This window comes from Heptranchias perlo, chromosome 42 (assembly GCF_035084215.1).
Source record: "Heptranchias perlo isolate sHepPer1 chromosome 42, sHepPer1.hap1, whole genome shotgun sequence".
In the NCBI taxonomy this organism is placed as follows: domain Eukaryota; kingdom Metazoa; phylum Chordata; class Chondrichthyes; order Hexanchiformes; family Hexanchidae; genus Heptranchias; species Heptranchias perlo.
Window position 1 is genome coordinate 15,420,364 of NC_090366.1, and position 14,504 is coordinate 15,434,867.

Below are 14,504 nucleotides of genomic sequence, written 5' to 3' on the forward strand. Positions count from 1 at the left end.
TGTGAAAGTGATTTCTTTATACGCACAGTGACCAGAAACCACTGAGCGAACGCCGCGTTTTATGCCGGCCTGTTAAAGGCAGCAAACATCTCCTGGACTCTTCCTGGAACTGAGGAGAGACCAGGCATCCGGACCCTTTCCCGGAGAATCACTCAATGCAAACACCGGACCCCCGGACCCCCATTTCACAGCAATCCGCCCACTGGGGTAAGGGTCTCACCTCCCCCTCCCCCCTTCACAGCAATCCGCCCACTGGGGTAAGGGTCTCACCTCCCCCTCCCCTTCACAGCAATCCGCCCACTGGGGTAAGGGTCTCACCCCCTTCCCCATTTCACAGCAATCCGCCCACTGGGGTAAGGGTCTCACCTCCCCCTCCCCTTCACAGCAATCCGCCCACTGGGGTAAGGGTCTCACCCCCTTCCCCATTTCACAGCAATCCGCCCACTGGGGTAAGGGTCTCACCTCCCCCTCCCCCCTTCACAGCAATCCGCCCACTGGGGTAAGGGTCTCACCTCCCCCGCCCCAATTCACAGCAATCCGCCCACTGGGGTAAGGGTCTCACCTCCCCCGCCCCAATTCACAGCAATCCGCCCACTGGGGTAAGGGTCTCACCTCCCCCGCCCCAATTCACAGCAATCCGCCCACTGGGGTAAGGGTCTCACCTCCCCCTCCCCCCTTCACAGCAATCCGCCCACTGGGGTAAGGGTCTCACCTCCCCCTCCCCCCTTCACAGCAATCCGTCCAATGGGGTAAGGGTCTCACCTCCCCCTCCCCCCTTCACAGCAATCCGTCCAATGGGGTAAGGGTCTCACCTCCCCCGCCCCAATTCACAGCAATCCGCCCACTGGGGTAAGGGTCTCACCTCCCCCGCCCCAATTCACAGCAATCCGCCCACTGGGGTAAGGGTCTCACCTCCCCCTCCCCCCTTCGCAGCAATCCGCCCACTGGGGTAAGGGTCTCACCTCCCCCTCCCCATTTCACAGCAATCCGTCCAATGGGGTAAGGGTCTCACCTCCCCCTCCCCATTTCACAGCAATCCGTCCAATGGGGTAAGGGTCTCACCTCCCCCTCCCCTTCGCAGCAATCCGTCCAATGGGGTAAGGGTCTCCCCTCCCCATTTCACAGCAATCCGTCCAATGGGGTAAGGGTCTCCCCTCCCCATTTCACAGCAATCCGTCCAATGGGGTAAGGGTCTCACCTTCCCCTCCCCATTTCACAGCAATCCGCCCAATGGGGTAAGGGTCTCCCCTCCCCATTTCACAGCAATCCGTCCAATGGGGTAAGGGTCTCACCTTCCCCTCCCCATTTCACAGCAATCCGTCCAATGGGGTAAGGGTCTCACCGCCCCCTCCCCATTTCACAGCAATCCGTCCAATGGGGTAAGGGTCTCACCTCCCCCTCCCCATTTCACAGCAATCCGCCCAATGGGGTAAGGGTCTCCCCTCCCCATTTCACAGCAATCCGTCCAATGGGGTAAGGGTCTCACCTTCCCCTCCCCATTTCACAGCAATCCGTCCAATGGGGTAAGGGTCTCACCTCCCCCTCCCCTTCGCAGCAATCCGTCCAATGGGGTAAGGGTCTCACCTCCCCCTCCCCATTTCACAGCAATCCGTCCAATGGGATAAGGGTCTCACCTGACATGGTCACTAGCGGCAGAACCTCTAACCCCATCCCTTGGACTAACTAACCCCCAGAAACCAAGGCCAAGCAGCTTCACCTCCCTGGGCGGCGTTGCCCCCAGCGCAAGCTTCATGGTGTCAGGAAATCTGAGCTCATCGATGCGGGACTTCTGCAATCATAGTCCGCTCAGAATGTGGAGCGGCTTCAAAAACTAAACGTGTGCAATAAAAACACATAACGTTAAAATGGGGAAAAGAGTAAACGATATGGGGACGGGGCAACACAAGGGCTGAAACTGGAGTGGCCTGTTTGTCTTCTGTAACATTCGATGTTTCTACCTTTACCGTCTCAAGGATTATTACTGGAACTCTCTCTGACGACCAATGTTACAATTAAACCCGGACAATGAATCTAAAATATACTAAAAAATCTAACGTCAGCCCGCACTTTCTGTCCAAAAATCTACTCCTTGTCACGCTTACGTCACACTATTGCACCAATTTTATTCCATTATAAATTTCGCAGGCGAAGGGAGGCGATAGAGAATAACCTGTAGATGGTACCCACTGCCGCCAGAGGGGGTGGACATTGAATCCAGAGGTGGGGGTACTGATCAAACAAACTGGATGGTGTGGACCTTCGTGAATGTTCTTTGTTTGCAGCTGCATCAATCCAGGCGAGTGGTCCATCACACTCCTGCTTTGAGCATCGTAGATGCCGGAAAGGCTTTGAGAGGTCGGGTGAGCTATTTGTTGTAGTGTACTCTGCCTCTGCCTTGCTCTGGAAGCCTTGGTGTTGATATAGTTGGTCCTGTTGCTGGTCAGTAGATATCCCCGTGAAGATCGCAGTGGAGACTCTAAGAAGGTTGTGCTCTTGATGGTCAGGAGGAGATGACTGGGCTTTTTTTGTTGGAGATAGTCATTACCTTGCACTTGCGTGGTGCAAATGTTACTTGCCACTTGTCAGCCCAAGTCTGGATGTTGTCCAGACCCTGCTTCATTATCAGAGGAGTTGTGAATGGAGCTGAACACTGTGGATTAGGAATATCGGAGCATAGGAACAGGGGGAGGCCAATCAGCCCTTCGAGGCTCTTCTGTCTTTCAATTAGATTATTCCTGATCCGTACCTTAACTCTATCGACCTGCTTTGGTTCCGTAACCTTTAATATACTTGCCTAACAAAAGTATATCAAAAAATCCAAGACACTTACAACAGCACTTTCAAATTTCCAACTGTCCAGCCTCTGGAATTTTATTCCCCGCGATACTTCAGCAACTATTTATTTGCTCAATGATTCCCTAACCTCCACCTTTGATCTCCTTGTCCCCAAAAAAACCTTTACTCTCTCCCACTCCGGTCGTTCGCCTCAGTATGGCCCTCATGTTCATTCCCTATAGTCCAACAGGTGCAGACTTGAGTGTATCTGATGCAAAACTTAGTTTAATCGTTCATTACCATATCTGGTTGGACCACATCAAGTGATTTTAAGGCCTCAATCTCTCCTGCCAAAAACATCCCCATCCAGGGCTCCTGGAGAGCAAAGATAACCCCAGCTTCTTTTTTCCACCTTCCTGATAAACCCCTCTCCCCTGCTTCCTTCCCTTTTCACACCAATCCAAACCTCCTCCCATGCTCCCGCCTACCCTAATCCTGAGCCCACATCTCTCTCGAGTTTATCTCCCACCTCCCATCATGTCCTCTTCAAGGTTATCTCATCCATGCAACACATCACCTCCTCCCTTAGCCCACCCTCGACCCATCTGTCCTCACAAAGCACCACCCCCATCTCCAATGTCCCTTTCCTCTCCAAAGCCCTTGAATGCATTGTAGCCTCTCAAATTCGTGCCAATCCAAATTTGCTGATGATACAAAGCTAGGTGGGAAAGCAAGCTGTGAGGAGGACACAGAGTCTGCAAAGGGATATAGGCAGGTTAAGTGAGTGGGCAAGAAGGTGTCAGATGGAGTATAATGTGGGGAAATGTGAGGTTATTCGCTTTGGTAGGAAAAATAGAAAATCAGAATATTTTTTAAATGTTGAGAAACTATTAAGTGTTGGTGTTCAGAAGGATTTGGGTGTCCTGGTACACGAAACACAGAAAGTTAACATGCAAGTACAGCAAATATTAGGAAGGCAAATGGCATGTTGGCCTTTATTGCAAGGGGGTTGGAATACAAGAGTAAGGAAGTATTGCTGCAATTGTATAGGGCTTTGGTGAGACCACACCTGGAGTACTGTGTGCAGTTTTGGTCTCCTTACCTAAGGAAGGATAGACTTGCCTTAGAGGCGGTGCAGCGAAGGTTCATTAGATCGGTTCCTGGGATGAGAGGGTTGTTCTCTGAGGAGAGATTGAGTAGAATGGGCCTATACTCTCTGGAATTTAGAAGAATGAGAGGTGATCTCATTAAAACATATAAGATTCTAAGAGGGCTTTACCGGGTAGATACTGAGAGGTTGTTTCCCCTGGCTGGAGAGTCTAGAACTAGGGAGCATAGTCTCAGGATAAGGGGTCGGCCATTTAAGACTGAGATGAGGAGGAATTTCTTCACTCAGAGGGTTGTGAATATTTGGAATTCTCTGCCCCAGAGGGCTGTGGATGCTCAGTCGTTGAGTATATTCAAAACTGAGATCGATAGATTTTTGGACTCTAAGGGAATCAAGGGATTGGGCAGGAAAGTGGAGTTGAGGTTGAAGATCAGCCATGATTTGATTGAATGGCGGAGCAGGCTCGAGGGGCCGAATGGCCTACTCCTGCTTCGATTTCTTATGTTCTTATGTAATCTTTCCCTCAATTCCAGGTTTGAACCTCTTCAATCACGTATCCAACCCTGTCACATCACGGACATGACCCTTATCACAGTCAAAAATTACTGTTATCATGGTGCACGATTCTTGACCACTCCATCCTCCTCCAACAAAGCCTCTGCTCCATTGTCTGGCTCAGAGGGTGTCACCTCGCTGGTTCCTCTTTTACCTATCCAATCATTGCCAGAGAATCTCCAGCAATTACTTCTCTTTCCACCTCTGCACCATTTGGCCATAAACTGAGCTTCCAACCACATATCCTCTCCACCACAAAGATCGCCTACTTCCACCTCAGAAATATTACCCGTCTCCACCTCTGCCTCAGCCCATCTGATGCTGAAACCTTCACCTATGTCCTTTGTCACGTCCATTCTCTCCTGACCGGCCTCCCATCTTGCACCCTCCGTAAACTTTGGCTCATCCAAAACTCTGCTGCCTCATATCCTAACTCGCACCAAGTCCCGTTCACCCTTCACCCACTGTGCTCACTGACCTACATTGGCTCTCAGTCCGGGAACACCTTGATTTAAAAATTATCATCCTTGTGACTAAGTCCCTTCATGGCCTCCTCACCCCCTCCCTATCTCTGTAACCTCCCTCAGCCCTACCACCCCTCCAAACCCTCCATTCTCCCCGTTTCTCTGACTCTGGCCTTTTGTGCTTCCCCCATTCCCTTCACCCCACTGTACCTTCAGCTACCCGGGACCCACGCTCTGGAATTCCCTCACTAATCCCACACATTCCTCCTTTAAGACCCTCCTTAAAGCCCAGCTGTACACCAAACTCTTGGTCAGCCGTCTTGATATCTCCTTCATTGGCTGGGAGCTCCTATTTTCCTTATGCCTCTGTGAAACGCCTTGGGACGTTATCTCGACATTAAAGGCACTGTATAAATGCAAGTCTTTCTTTATATTAATGCAAGTTGCCGTTGTTGAGATGTCCATCTATCCTTTTGAAATTACTTCTGAGATGTTATTGGGTGAATACTTTAAAACTCATTGCTAAAATTCTCCAGTCCTGGCAACAGGAAAGATGTGATTGCACTCGAGAGAGTACAAAGGAGATTTACGAGGATGTTGCCAGGGCTGGAGAATTTTAGCTATGTGGAAAGATTGGATAGGCTGGGGTTGTTTTCTTTGGATCAGAGGAGGCTGAGGGAAGATTTAATTGAGGTGTATAAAATTATGAGGGGCCTGGATAGAGTGGATAGGGAGGACCTATTTCCCTTAGCAGAGAGGTCAATAACCAGGGGGCATAGATTTAAAGTAATTGGTAGAAGGATTAGAGGGGAGCTGAGGAAAAAAATGTTCACCCAGAGGGTGGTGGGGGTCTGGAACTCGCTACCCGAGAGGGTGGGAGAGGCAGAAACCCTCATTGCATTTAAAAGATGCTTGGATGTGCACCTGAAGAGCCGTAACCCACAGGGCTACGGACCAAGAGCTGGAAAGTGGGATTAAGCTGGATAGCTCTTTTTCGGCTGGCACAGACACGATGGGCTGAATGGCCTCCTTCTGTGCCATATTTTTTTCTATGTTTCTAAAAGGGATGAGGTCCTGCGGCCAGAGTTTCAGGAACTAGGGAGGAAGTTAAAAAGCAGGATCTCAAAGGTAGTAATCTCTGGATTACTCCCAGTGTCACATGTTAGTGAGTATAGAAATAGGAAGATAAAGCAGATTAATGCGTGGTTAGAGATATGGCGCAGGAGAGAAGACTTCAGATTCTTGGGGCATTGGGAGCAATTCTGGGGCAGGTGGAGCCTTTTCAAGATGGATGGGCTCCACCAGTAAATTTCTATGATTCTGTGAACATCCTCGTAAATCTCCTCTGCACCCTCTCTAGTGCAGTCACATCTTTCCTACAATTGGTGACCAGAACTGTACGCAGTACTCGAGCTGTGGCCTAACCAATGTTTTATACAGTTCCAGCATAACCTCCCTGCTCTTATATTCGATGCCTGGGCTATAATATCGGTGTTGAGTTAGTTGCGGCGACCTTTTTTACCACCAGGGGCCGGTGCTATTGCCTATTGCGAGAAGGCCAGGCCTAAATTACCTGGTGCAATAGTGACATCGGCCGGCAGATTAACGTCTTCCCGCCCCCACATCCCCCGGGTTTCCATCGCACTCCGTACATTCAGCGATTTAGGAAGATCTTTTTTCCAATTACACACGGACCCGCCAGCACATTCAATAATTGTGAAGAATGTAATATAGAGTGACGTGTGAATATAATACAACCTCATTAAATCCCACATGTTAAAATATGTAACATTTTAATGTTAAAAATAAACCAAAAGAGTTTTAGCAAACAATTTATGACTTTCAAAATTGCAAATAAATCATGCGATGAGAACGTGAAATGAGTTAATCGCTGAGACATTCGAATCCCCACTTGGCTGAGAGTTGGTCAATTTATACTTTACTTGGGGAATTCTTTGCTCTTCTGATATTTTATGTTCTCAGTGTCCACAGCAGACTATCCTTATGACATTTTAATGATCCCATATCGCGATGTCCAGAATAACTCCCCTACGTGTGACTTAAGACTTCCGAGAAGATGTATCGCTGCACGAGTGTCACCACTGCATGATGTGGCGGCGGCGGGTCTGGCTGCAGTAAGCGTACAGGAAAGTCAACAACAGCAGCAGAACGGAGACCACTGCAATGGAGCCCAGAGTGTACCAGATGAGCCCCAAAGCGCTGCCTGCCACCGCCTTGTGTTGTCTGAACGGGTCATAAACTCTGAGGTGAAAGGAAGCAGCCAACTTCTCGTACACGAAGCACTTGTACACTCCCTCGTCCGCCATCTGGACCTTCCTGATGCTGTAGGCACTCCCCCCGGTCGCTTCATCCAGTGAATGCGTGCTACTGAGATCTTTGGACAGCTTCAGGCGTGTGACCACTGAGGAATTCCTTTGCCAGGAGACGGGAGTGTAAATGGATGCCTCGGGGCATCTGAATGTCACGTTGTCATTGATATTAACGAGATAGGTTTCAAACAGGAGCACCCGCGGGTCATTCAGCCACATAAAGTGTCTCCCCGGCAGTTCGTGGCGGTGAACTTCAGAGCCATAGGCGGAGTCGGTGGAACAGGGCACATAACATGGCTCGAGGGAGAGCTCGGGGCCCCGCCGAGGGAGACTCTGCCCTTCCTCAAATACCATCAGTCCACAAGGCACCGCCATCTCGTCCACATCCCTGAGCCGGGCGTAGCAGAATCCCAGTCGCCTCCTCTCCCCCGGGAGGTCGCAGCGATCGCAATCCTCCCACGCGTTCCACAGGGTGAACATCTCAAGGTGCCTCCGCCCCAGTTCCAGGTTGCGGTTCGGTAACGCCGAAACCCCGATGGATTTCCCGGACAGGTGCACCGTGTCGATATCCTGGATGTCGGCCTCGTAATATGCCAGAGTTTTATCCGCAACTTTGCAGATATACAAGCCCGAGTCATAGAGCGAGGGGGATCTGATGAGCAGGTTTGTGGAGCGGAGCTCAGAGCGCGATTGCAGGTCGTTCAGAGAATGCTCGGCCGCTGACTCCACTCCCTCTCCCACCAGTGGCACTGCCCTGGACCCAGGGTCTGAGCTGTTGAAGTATATCCAGGAGACTGTCCTCGCCTGTGCCGGCCCGTTCGGACAGATCAGAGTGGCCGGATTGCGGGTGACAAAGGGAATCTTACAGGGTCGATTGGGGAAACACGCGACAGCTTTTCCCGTGCAAGTCACAGGCATCCTGCTGACCGAAACCACGATGATCAAAGCGGGGTACAACCCCAACATTGCTCAGTCCCACCTGGAGACAACCGATTCCACCGGCCGGCAGCTTTCCCTCCCGCACAGATTCTGGCCACTTTCTTTGTCCGGTCTTGTAGCCAAAAGAGAACGAATCAGGACATCACCATGGAAACAGCAGTGAGGTGGGCAATTCCTTAATATCGCGACTACAATGGACGATTTACTCAATGGTTCGGCGGCCGAACATTGGACAGAAAGAAGCAGCGATCTTATAGAATCATAGAATCATAGAAGTTTACAACATGGAAACAGGCCCTTCGGCCCAACATGTCCATGTCGCCCAGTTTATACCACTAAGCTAGTCCCAATTGCCTGCACTTGGCCCATATCCCTCGATACCCATCTTCCCCATGTAACTGTCCAAATGCTTTTTAAAAGACAAAATTGTACCCGCCTCTACTACTGCCTCTGGCAGCTCGTTCCAGACACTCACCACCCTTTGAGTGAAAAAATTGCCCCTCTGGATCCTTTTGTATCTCTCCCCTCTCACCTTAAATCTGTGCCCCCTCGTTATAGACTCCCCTACCTTTGGGAAAAGATTTTGACTATCGACCTTATCTATGCCCCTCATTATTTTATAGACTTCTACTCTCTAAACCTCCTACTCTCCAGGGAAAAAAGTCTCAGTCTATCCAACCTCTCCCTATAAGTCAAACCATCAAGTCCCGGTAGCAACTTAGTAAATCTTTTCTGCACTCTGTCGCTCTCCGTGTCTCAGCTCGGCGCCAGAAAATACCACAAAATGTGCATTAATCTGAACCATTCTGTCCCCTCCCGCCAACATCAGGCCCGATAGTGTTCGGTTTTTGTTAATTTTGCACAAATTAGTGTTTATACCTGATGAGGTCCCGAGCTTGGAATTGCACATTGTTCAATGATTTTATATCGGTTATAACAGATACCCGGGAGTGAGTTACAGACTGGAATATAATCGAGGGGTTCGGGGGGTTTATATATAGAATAACAGATACCCGGGAGTGAGTTACAGACTGGAATCTAATCGAGGGGTTCGGGGGGTTTATATATAGAATAACAGATACCCGGGAGTGAATTACAGACTGGAATCTAATCGAGGGGTTCGGGGGGTTTATATATAGAATAACAGATACCCGGGAGTGAGTTACAGACTGGAATCTTACCGGGGGGGTTTATATATAGAATAACAGATACGCGGGAGTGAGTTACAAACTGGAATCTAATCGAGGGGTTCGGGGGGTTTATATATAGAATAACAGATACCCGGGAGTGAGTTACAGACTGGAATCTAATCGAGGGGTTCGGGGGGTTTATATATAGAATAACAGATACCCGGGAGTGAGTTACAGACTGGAATCTAATCGAGGGGTTCGGGGGGTTTATATATAGAATAACAGATACCCGGGAGTGAGTTACAGACTGGAATCTAATCGAGGGGTTCGGGGGGTTTATTTATCGTCTCTTGCTCGGGCAATGCCGTACTTTTCTCTGATTTTTTGCTCATTATACAAGTAACACCAAAGATTGATGAGCCGGAATTGTATTCATCGGAACTCCTGTTTCCCCTTGGTTTGTATCACTCGCTTCTGCAACATTCATGGCGTCTCCTGGAGTTTGAATTCTGTCTCCAGTCATCAAACTGTTTCTAGCTGAGAACCTGGCTCGGAATTCATGGCCTTCTACTCTTTCAACTCAACTTCCGCTCCAAAGATGGTTTTATTTATATTCATTCTGATCTTGCCACGGCTCACTTCAGTTCTGCTGAATCGCCCATTTTTCACTTCTTATTACTAAAATATCTGCCAGTTTGGAGCAATCCTACCAACAATTTGTGTTTATATCGCGCTTTTAACCCAGTTAAATGCCCCAAGGCGCTTCAAAGGAGTGATGATCAAACAAAGTTTGACGCTGAGCCGCATACGGTGATATTTGGGCAGGTGGTCAAAGAGGTGGGTTATAATGGGCATCTTAAGGAGGAGAGAGAGGTGGAGAGGCGGAGAGGTTTAGGGAGAGAGTTTCAGGGTTTAGAGCCCATCCGCCCATTTTAGCTCCAGAACATTCAACTTTCCGGCAAAATTCAGACCAAAATTGTTAATTCCGGCTACAATATTGGTTTACGATCAACACGGTGCCGTGACTGTTGGTGGGGAGGAGTACGGGCCGTGTTACAGTACCTGAAATAGATAGACCGCCATCCGCTGGGAACTGCACACTGCCTGGTCTCAGCCATCGACACCGGCTACCCCTCTACACACATTAGCATCACTGGAGGGTGCAGGACTCACACCCGTCACTCATTACGGATTCAATATCTCATCAACTTGGATAAAAAAAATCTGGGAACGTTGGAAATCTGAAATATAAAGGATTTACAAGGATGGTACCAGAACTGGGAGGTTATAACTATCAGGAAAGGCTGAACAGGCCGGGGCCCTTCTCTCTAGAAAAGCGGGGTTGAGGGATGACCTAATGGAGGTGTTTAAAATTAAGAAAGGGTTTCAAACGGTAGACATGGAGATGTTTCCACTTGTGGGGAGTCCAAAACTAGTGGTTATAAATATGATAGTCACAGATAAATCCAATAGGGAATTCAGGAGAAACTTCTTTATCCAGAGAGTACTTTGAGGAAGTAACGGGCAGGGTGGATAAAGGGGAACCAATGGATGCAGTACATTTGGATTTCCAAAAGGCATTCGATAAGGTGCCACATAAAAGATTACAGCACAAGATAAGAGCTCATGGTGTTGGGGGTAATATACTGGCATGGATAGAGGATTGGCTAACTAACAGAAAACAAAGAGTCGGGATAAAAGGGTCATTTTCAAAATGGCAATCTGTAACTAGTGGGGTGCCGCAGGGCTCAGTGCTGGGGCCTCAACTATTTAGAGTCATAGAGTCATAGAGTTATACAGCACGGATAGAGGCCCTTCGGCCCATCGTGTCCGCGCCGGCCATCAGCCCTGTCTACTCTAATCCCATATTCCAGCATTTGGTCCGTAGCCTTGTATGCTATGGCATTTCAAGTGCTCATCCAAATGCTTCTTGAATGTTGTGAGGGTTCCTGCCTCCACAACCCTTTCAGGCAGTGAGTTCCAGACTCCAACCACCCTCTGGGTGAAAAAGTTCTTTCTCAAATCCCCTCTAAACCTCCCGCCTTTTACCTTGAATCTATGCCCCCTTGTTATAGTACCCTCAACGAAGGGAAAAAGCTCCTTAGTATCCATCCTATCTGTGCCCCTCATAATTTTGTACACCTCAATCATGTCCCCCCTCAGCCTCCTCTGCTCCAAGGAAAACAAACCCAATCTTCCCAGTCTCTCTTCATAGCTGAAGCGCTCCAGCCCTGGTAACATCCTGGTGAATTTCCTCTGCACCCTCTCCAAAGCGATCACATCCTTCCTGTAGTGTGGCGACCAGAACTGCACACAGTACTCCAGCTGTGGCCTAACCAGTGTTTTATACAGCTCCATCATAACCTCCTTGCTCTTATATTCTATGCCTCGGCTAATAAAGGCAAGTATCCCATATGCCTTCTTTACCACCTTATCTACCTGTTCCGCCGCCTTCAGGGATCTGTGAACTTGCACACCAAGATCCCTCTGACCCTCTGTCTTGCCTAGGGTCCTCCCATTCATTGTGTATTCCCTTGCCTTGTTAGTCCCTCCAAAGTGCATCACCTCGCACTTTTCCGGGTTAAATTCCATTTGCCACTGTTCCGCCCATCTGACCAACCCATCTATATCGTCCTGCAGACTGAGGCTATCCTCCTCGCTATTTACCACCCTACCAATTTTTGTATCATCAGCGAACTTACTGATCATACCTTTTACATTCATATCCAAGTCATTAATGTAGACCACAAACAGCAAGGGACCCAGCACCGATCCCTGTGGTACCCCACTGGCCACAGGCTTCCAGTCACAAAAACAACCTTCGACCATCACCCTCTGCCTTCTGCCACTAAGCCAGTTTTGCATCCAAAGTGCCAAGGCACCCTGGATTCCATGGGCTCGTACCTTCTTGACCAGTCTCCTGTGGGGGACTTTATCGAAGGCCTTACTGAAATCCATGTATACCACATCCACTGCGTTACCCTCATCCACACGCCGAGTCACCCCCTCAAAAAATTCAATCAAATTAGTCAGACATGATCTTCCCTTGACAAAGCCATGTTTACAATATATATCAATGACTTGGATGAAGGAACAGAGTGTCTTGTGGCCAAATTTGCTGATGATACAAAGATAGGTGGAAAATCAAGTTGCGATGAGGACACAAAGTGTCTGCAAAGGGATATTGACAGGTTAAGTGAATGGGCAAAAATTTGGCAGATGGAATATAATGTGGGAAAATGTGAAGTTATCCACTTTGGGAGGAAAAATAAAAAAGCAAAATATTATTTGAATGGAGAAATACTACAAAATGCTGCGGTACAGAGGGATCTGGGTGTCCTCATACATGAACCATAAAAAGTCAACATACAGGTGCAGCAGGTAATCCAGAAGGCAAATGGAATATTGGCCTTTGTTTCTAGGGGGATGGAGTATAAAAGCAGGGAAGTCATGCTCCAACTGTACAGGGTGCCGGTGAGACCACACCTGGAGTACTGTGTACAGTTCTGGTGCCCTTATTTAAGGAAGGACATACTTGCATTGGAGGCAGTTCAGAGAAGGTTCACTAGGTTGATTCTGGGTATGGAAGGGTTGCCTTATGAGGAAAGATTGAACAGGTTGGGTCTATACTCATTGGAGTTTAGAAGAATGAGAGGAGATCTTATTGAAACATACAAGATTCTGAGGGGACTCGATAGGGTAGATGCAGAGAGGATGTTACCCCCTCATGGGGGAATCTAAAACTAGGGGGCATAGTCTCAGAATAAGGGGTCGCCCGTTTAAGATGGAAATGAGGAGGAATTTCTTCTCCCAGAGGGTCGTGAATCTTTGGAATTCTTTACCCCAAAAAGCTGTGGAGGCCGAGTCATTGAATACATTCAAGGCTGAGGTGGACAAATTTTTGATCAGCAAGGGAGTCAAAGGATATGGGGAAAAGGCAGGAAAGTGGAGTTGAGGTAAAAATAAGATCAGCCATGATCTCACTGAATGGCGGAGCAGGCTCGAGGGGCCGAATGGCCTACTCCTGCTCCTATCTCTTATGGTCTTATGGAGTGGTGAGAATGTGGAACTCGCTACAATAAGGAGTTGTTAAGGCGAATAGCATTGATGGATTTAAGGGAAAGCTGGATAAACACATGAGGGAGAAAGGAATCGAAGGATTTGCTGATAGGGTGAGATGAAGTAGGGAGGGAGGAGGCTCGTGTGGAGCATAAACACCGGGATAGACCAGTTGGGCTGAATGACCTGTTTCTGTGTTGTAAATTTGATGTAATTCAATGTAAAATTACCTTTGCTTTCAGTAAAAGGCAGTTCTTTTATTAAGGAACGCAACAGGGACTCCAAAGAAATGCATCTTTCTCTTTAGGAGAGCTTGCAATTTGATTACTGGGATGGAAGATGAGTGGAAAGTAAGACTTGCAGGAGGTTTGAGAAAGAGCTTTGGCAATGGTCCAGAAGGGACAACTGGTAGACCGATTGGAAGCCAGCACTTGGTGCTTATTTCCAGTAAAACTAAGTTTAGTCGTTGTAATAGTGGACTCACAGAACTTATGGGTGGAGGTCGACTTGACACAGGATTCCTCAGACTGAATAAGATGCAATCAGCATAATGTTAATGAATGACAACTGAAGGCGGTATATGTTGGAACTAAAATGTACTGACGGCAGGTTGAAGATAGCATGTGGAACCTTCAATGACATCTGTCACTACACTGGCACAGAATCGAGGAGCAGAGGGTTCGGGAAGCAGTAGAATCAGGGAAACTCTGCACCGGATTCTCGAAAAACATCCCAGTTGGGTAATTAATAGTGTCAAACAAAGTGTGATTTGTTACAGTGCTTCGTGGCAGAGATGAGCTTGAGACAATAGTCCTAGGAACATTGGAACAGCTTCTGCCCAATATCGTGGGTTGCTGTCCCAGTATCATGGGGTCAGGCCCAGTATCATGGGTTCCTGTCCCAGTATCATGGCTTCCTGTCCCAGAATCATGGAGTCAGGCCCAGTATCATGGGTTCCTGTCCCAGAATCATGGGTTCAAGCCCTACTGTTTCTCTGCTTTTGTGCCCAGGAACTGAGCATTTCCCAGGCGTAAGAGTCAAATTGGCCCTTTTAAATGGACTAAAGGAGCAGAAGGATTTGAGTGAGCTGATACCCAGGTCACTAAAGGTGACAGGTCACGTAGATACTGCTATTTAGAAGCCA

The 14,504-nt window shown here is 48.4% G+C and overlaps 1 protein-coding gene across 1 annotated transcript; it reads right to left on the reverse strand.

Moving 5' to 3' along the window:
* Positions 1–6,678: 6,678 nt before the first annotated feature.
* Positions 6,679–8,321, reverse strand: LOC137306269 (protein FAM187B-like). Its single transcript, XM_067975430.1, has one exon. The coding sequence runs from the start codon at positions 8,196–8,198 to the stop codon at positions 6,999–7,001; it is 1,200 nt and encodes a 399-aa protein (XP_067831531.1). The 5' UTR covers positions 8,199–8,321; the 3' UTR covers positions 6,679–6,998.
* Positions 8,322–14,504: the final 6,183 nt, after the last annotated feature.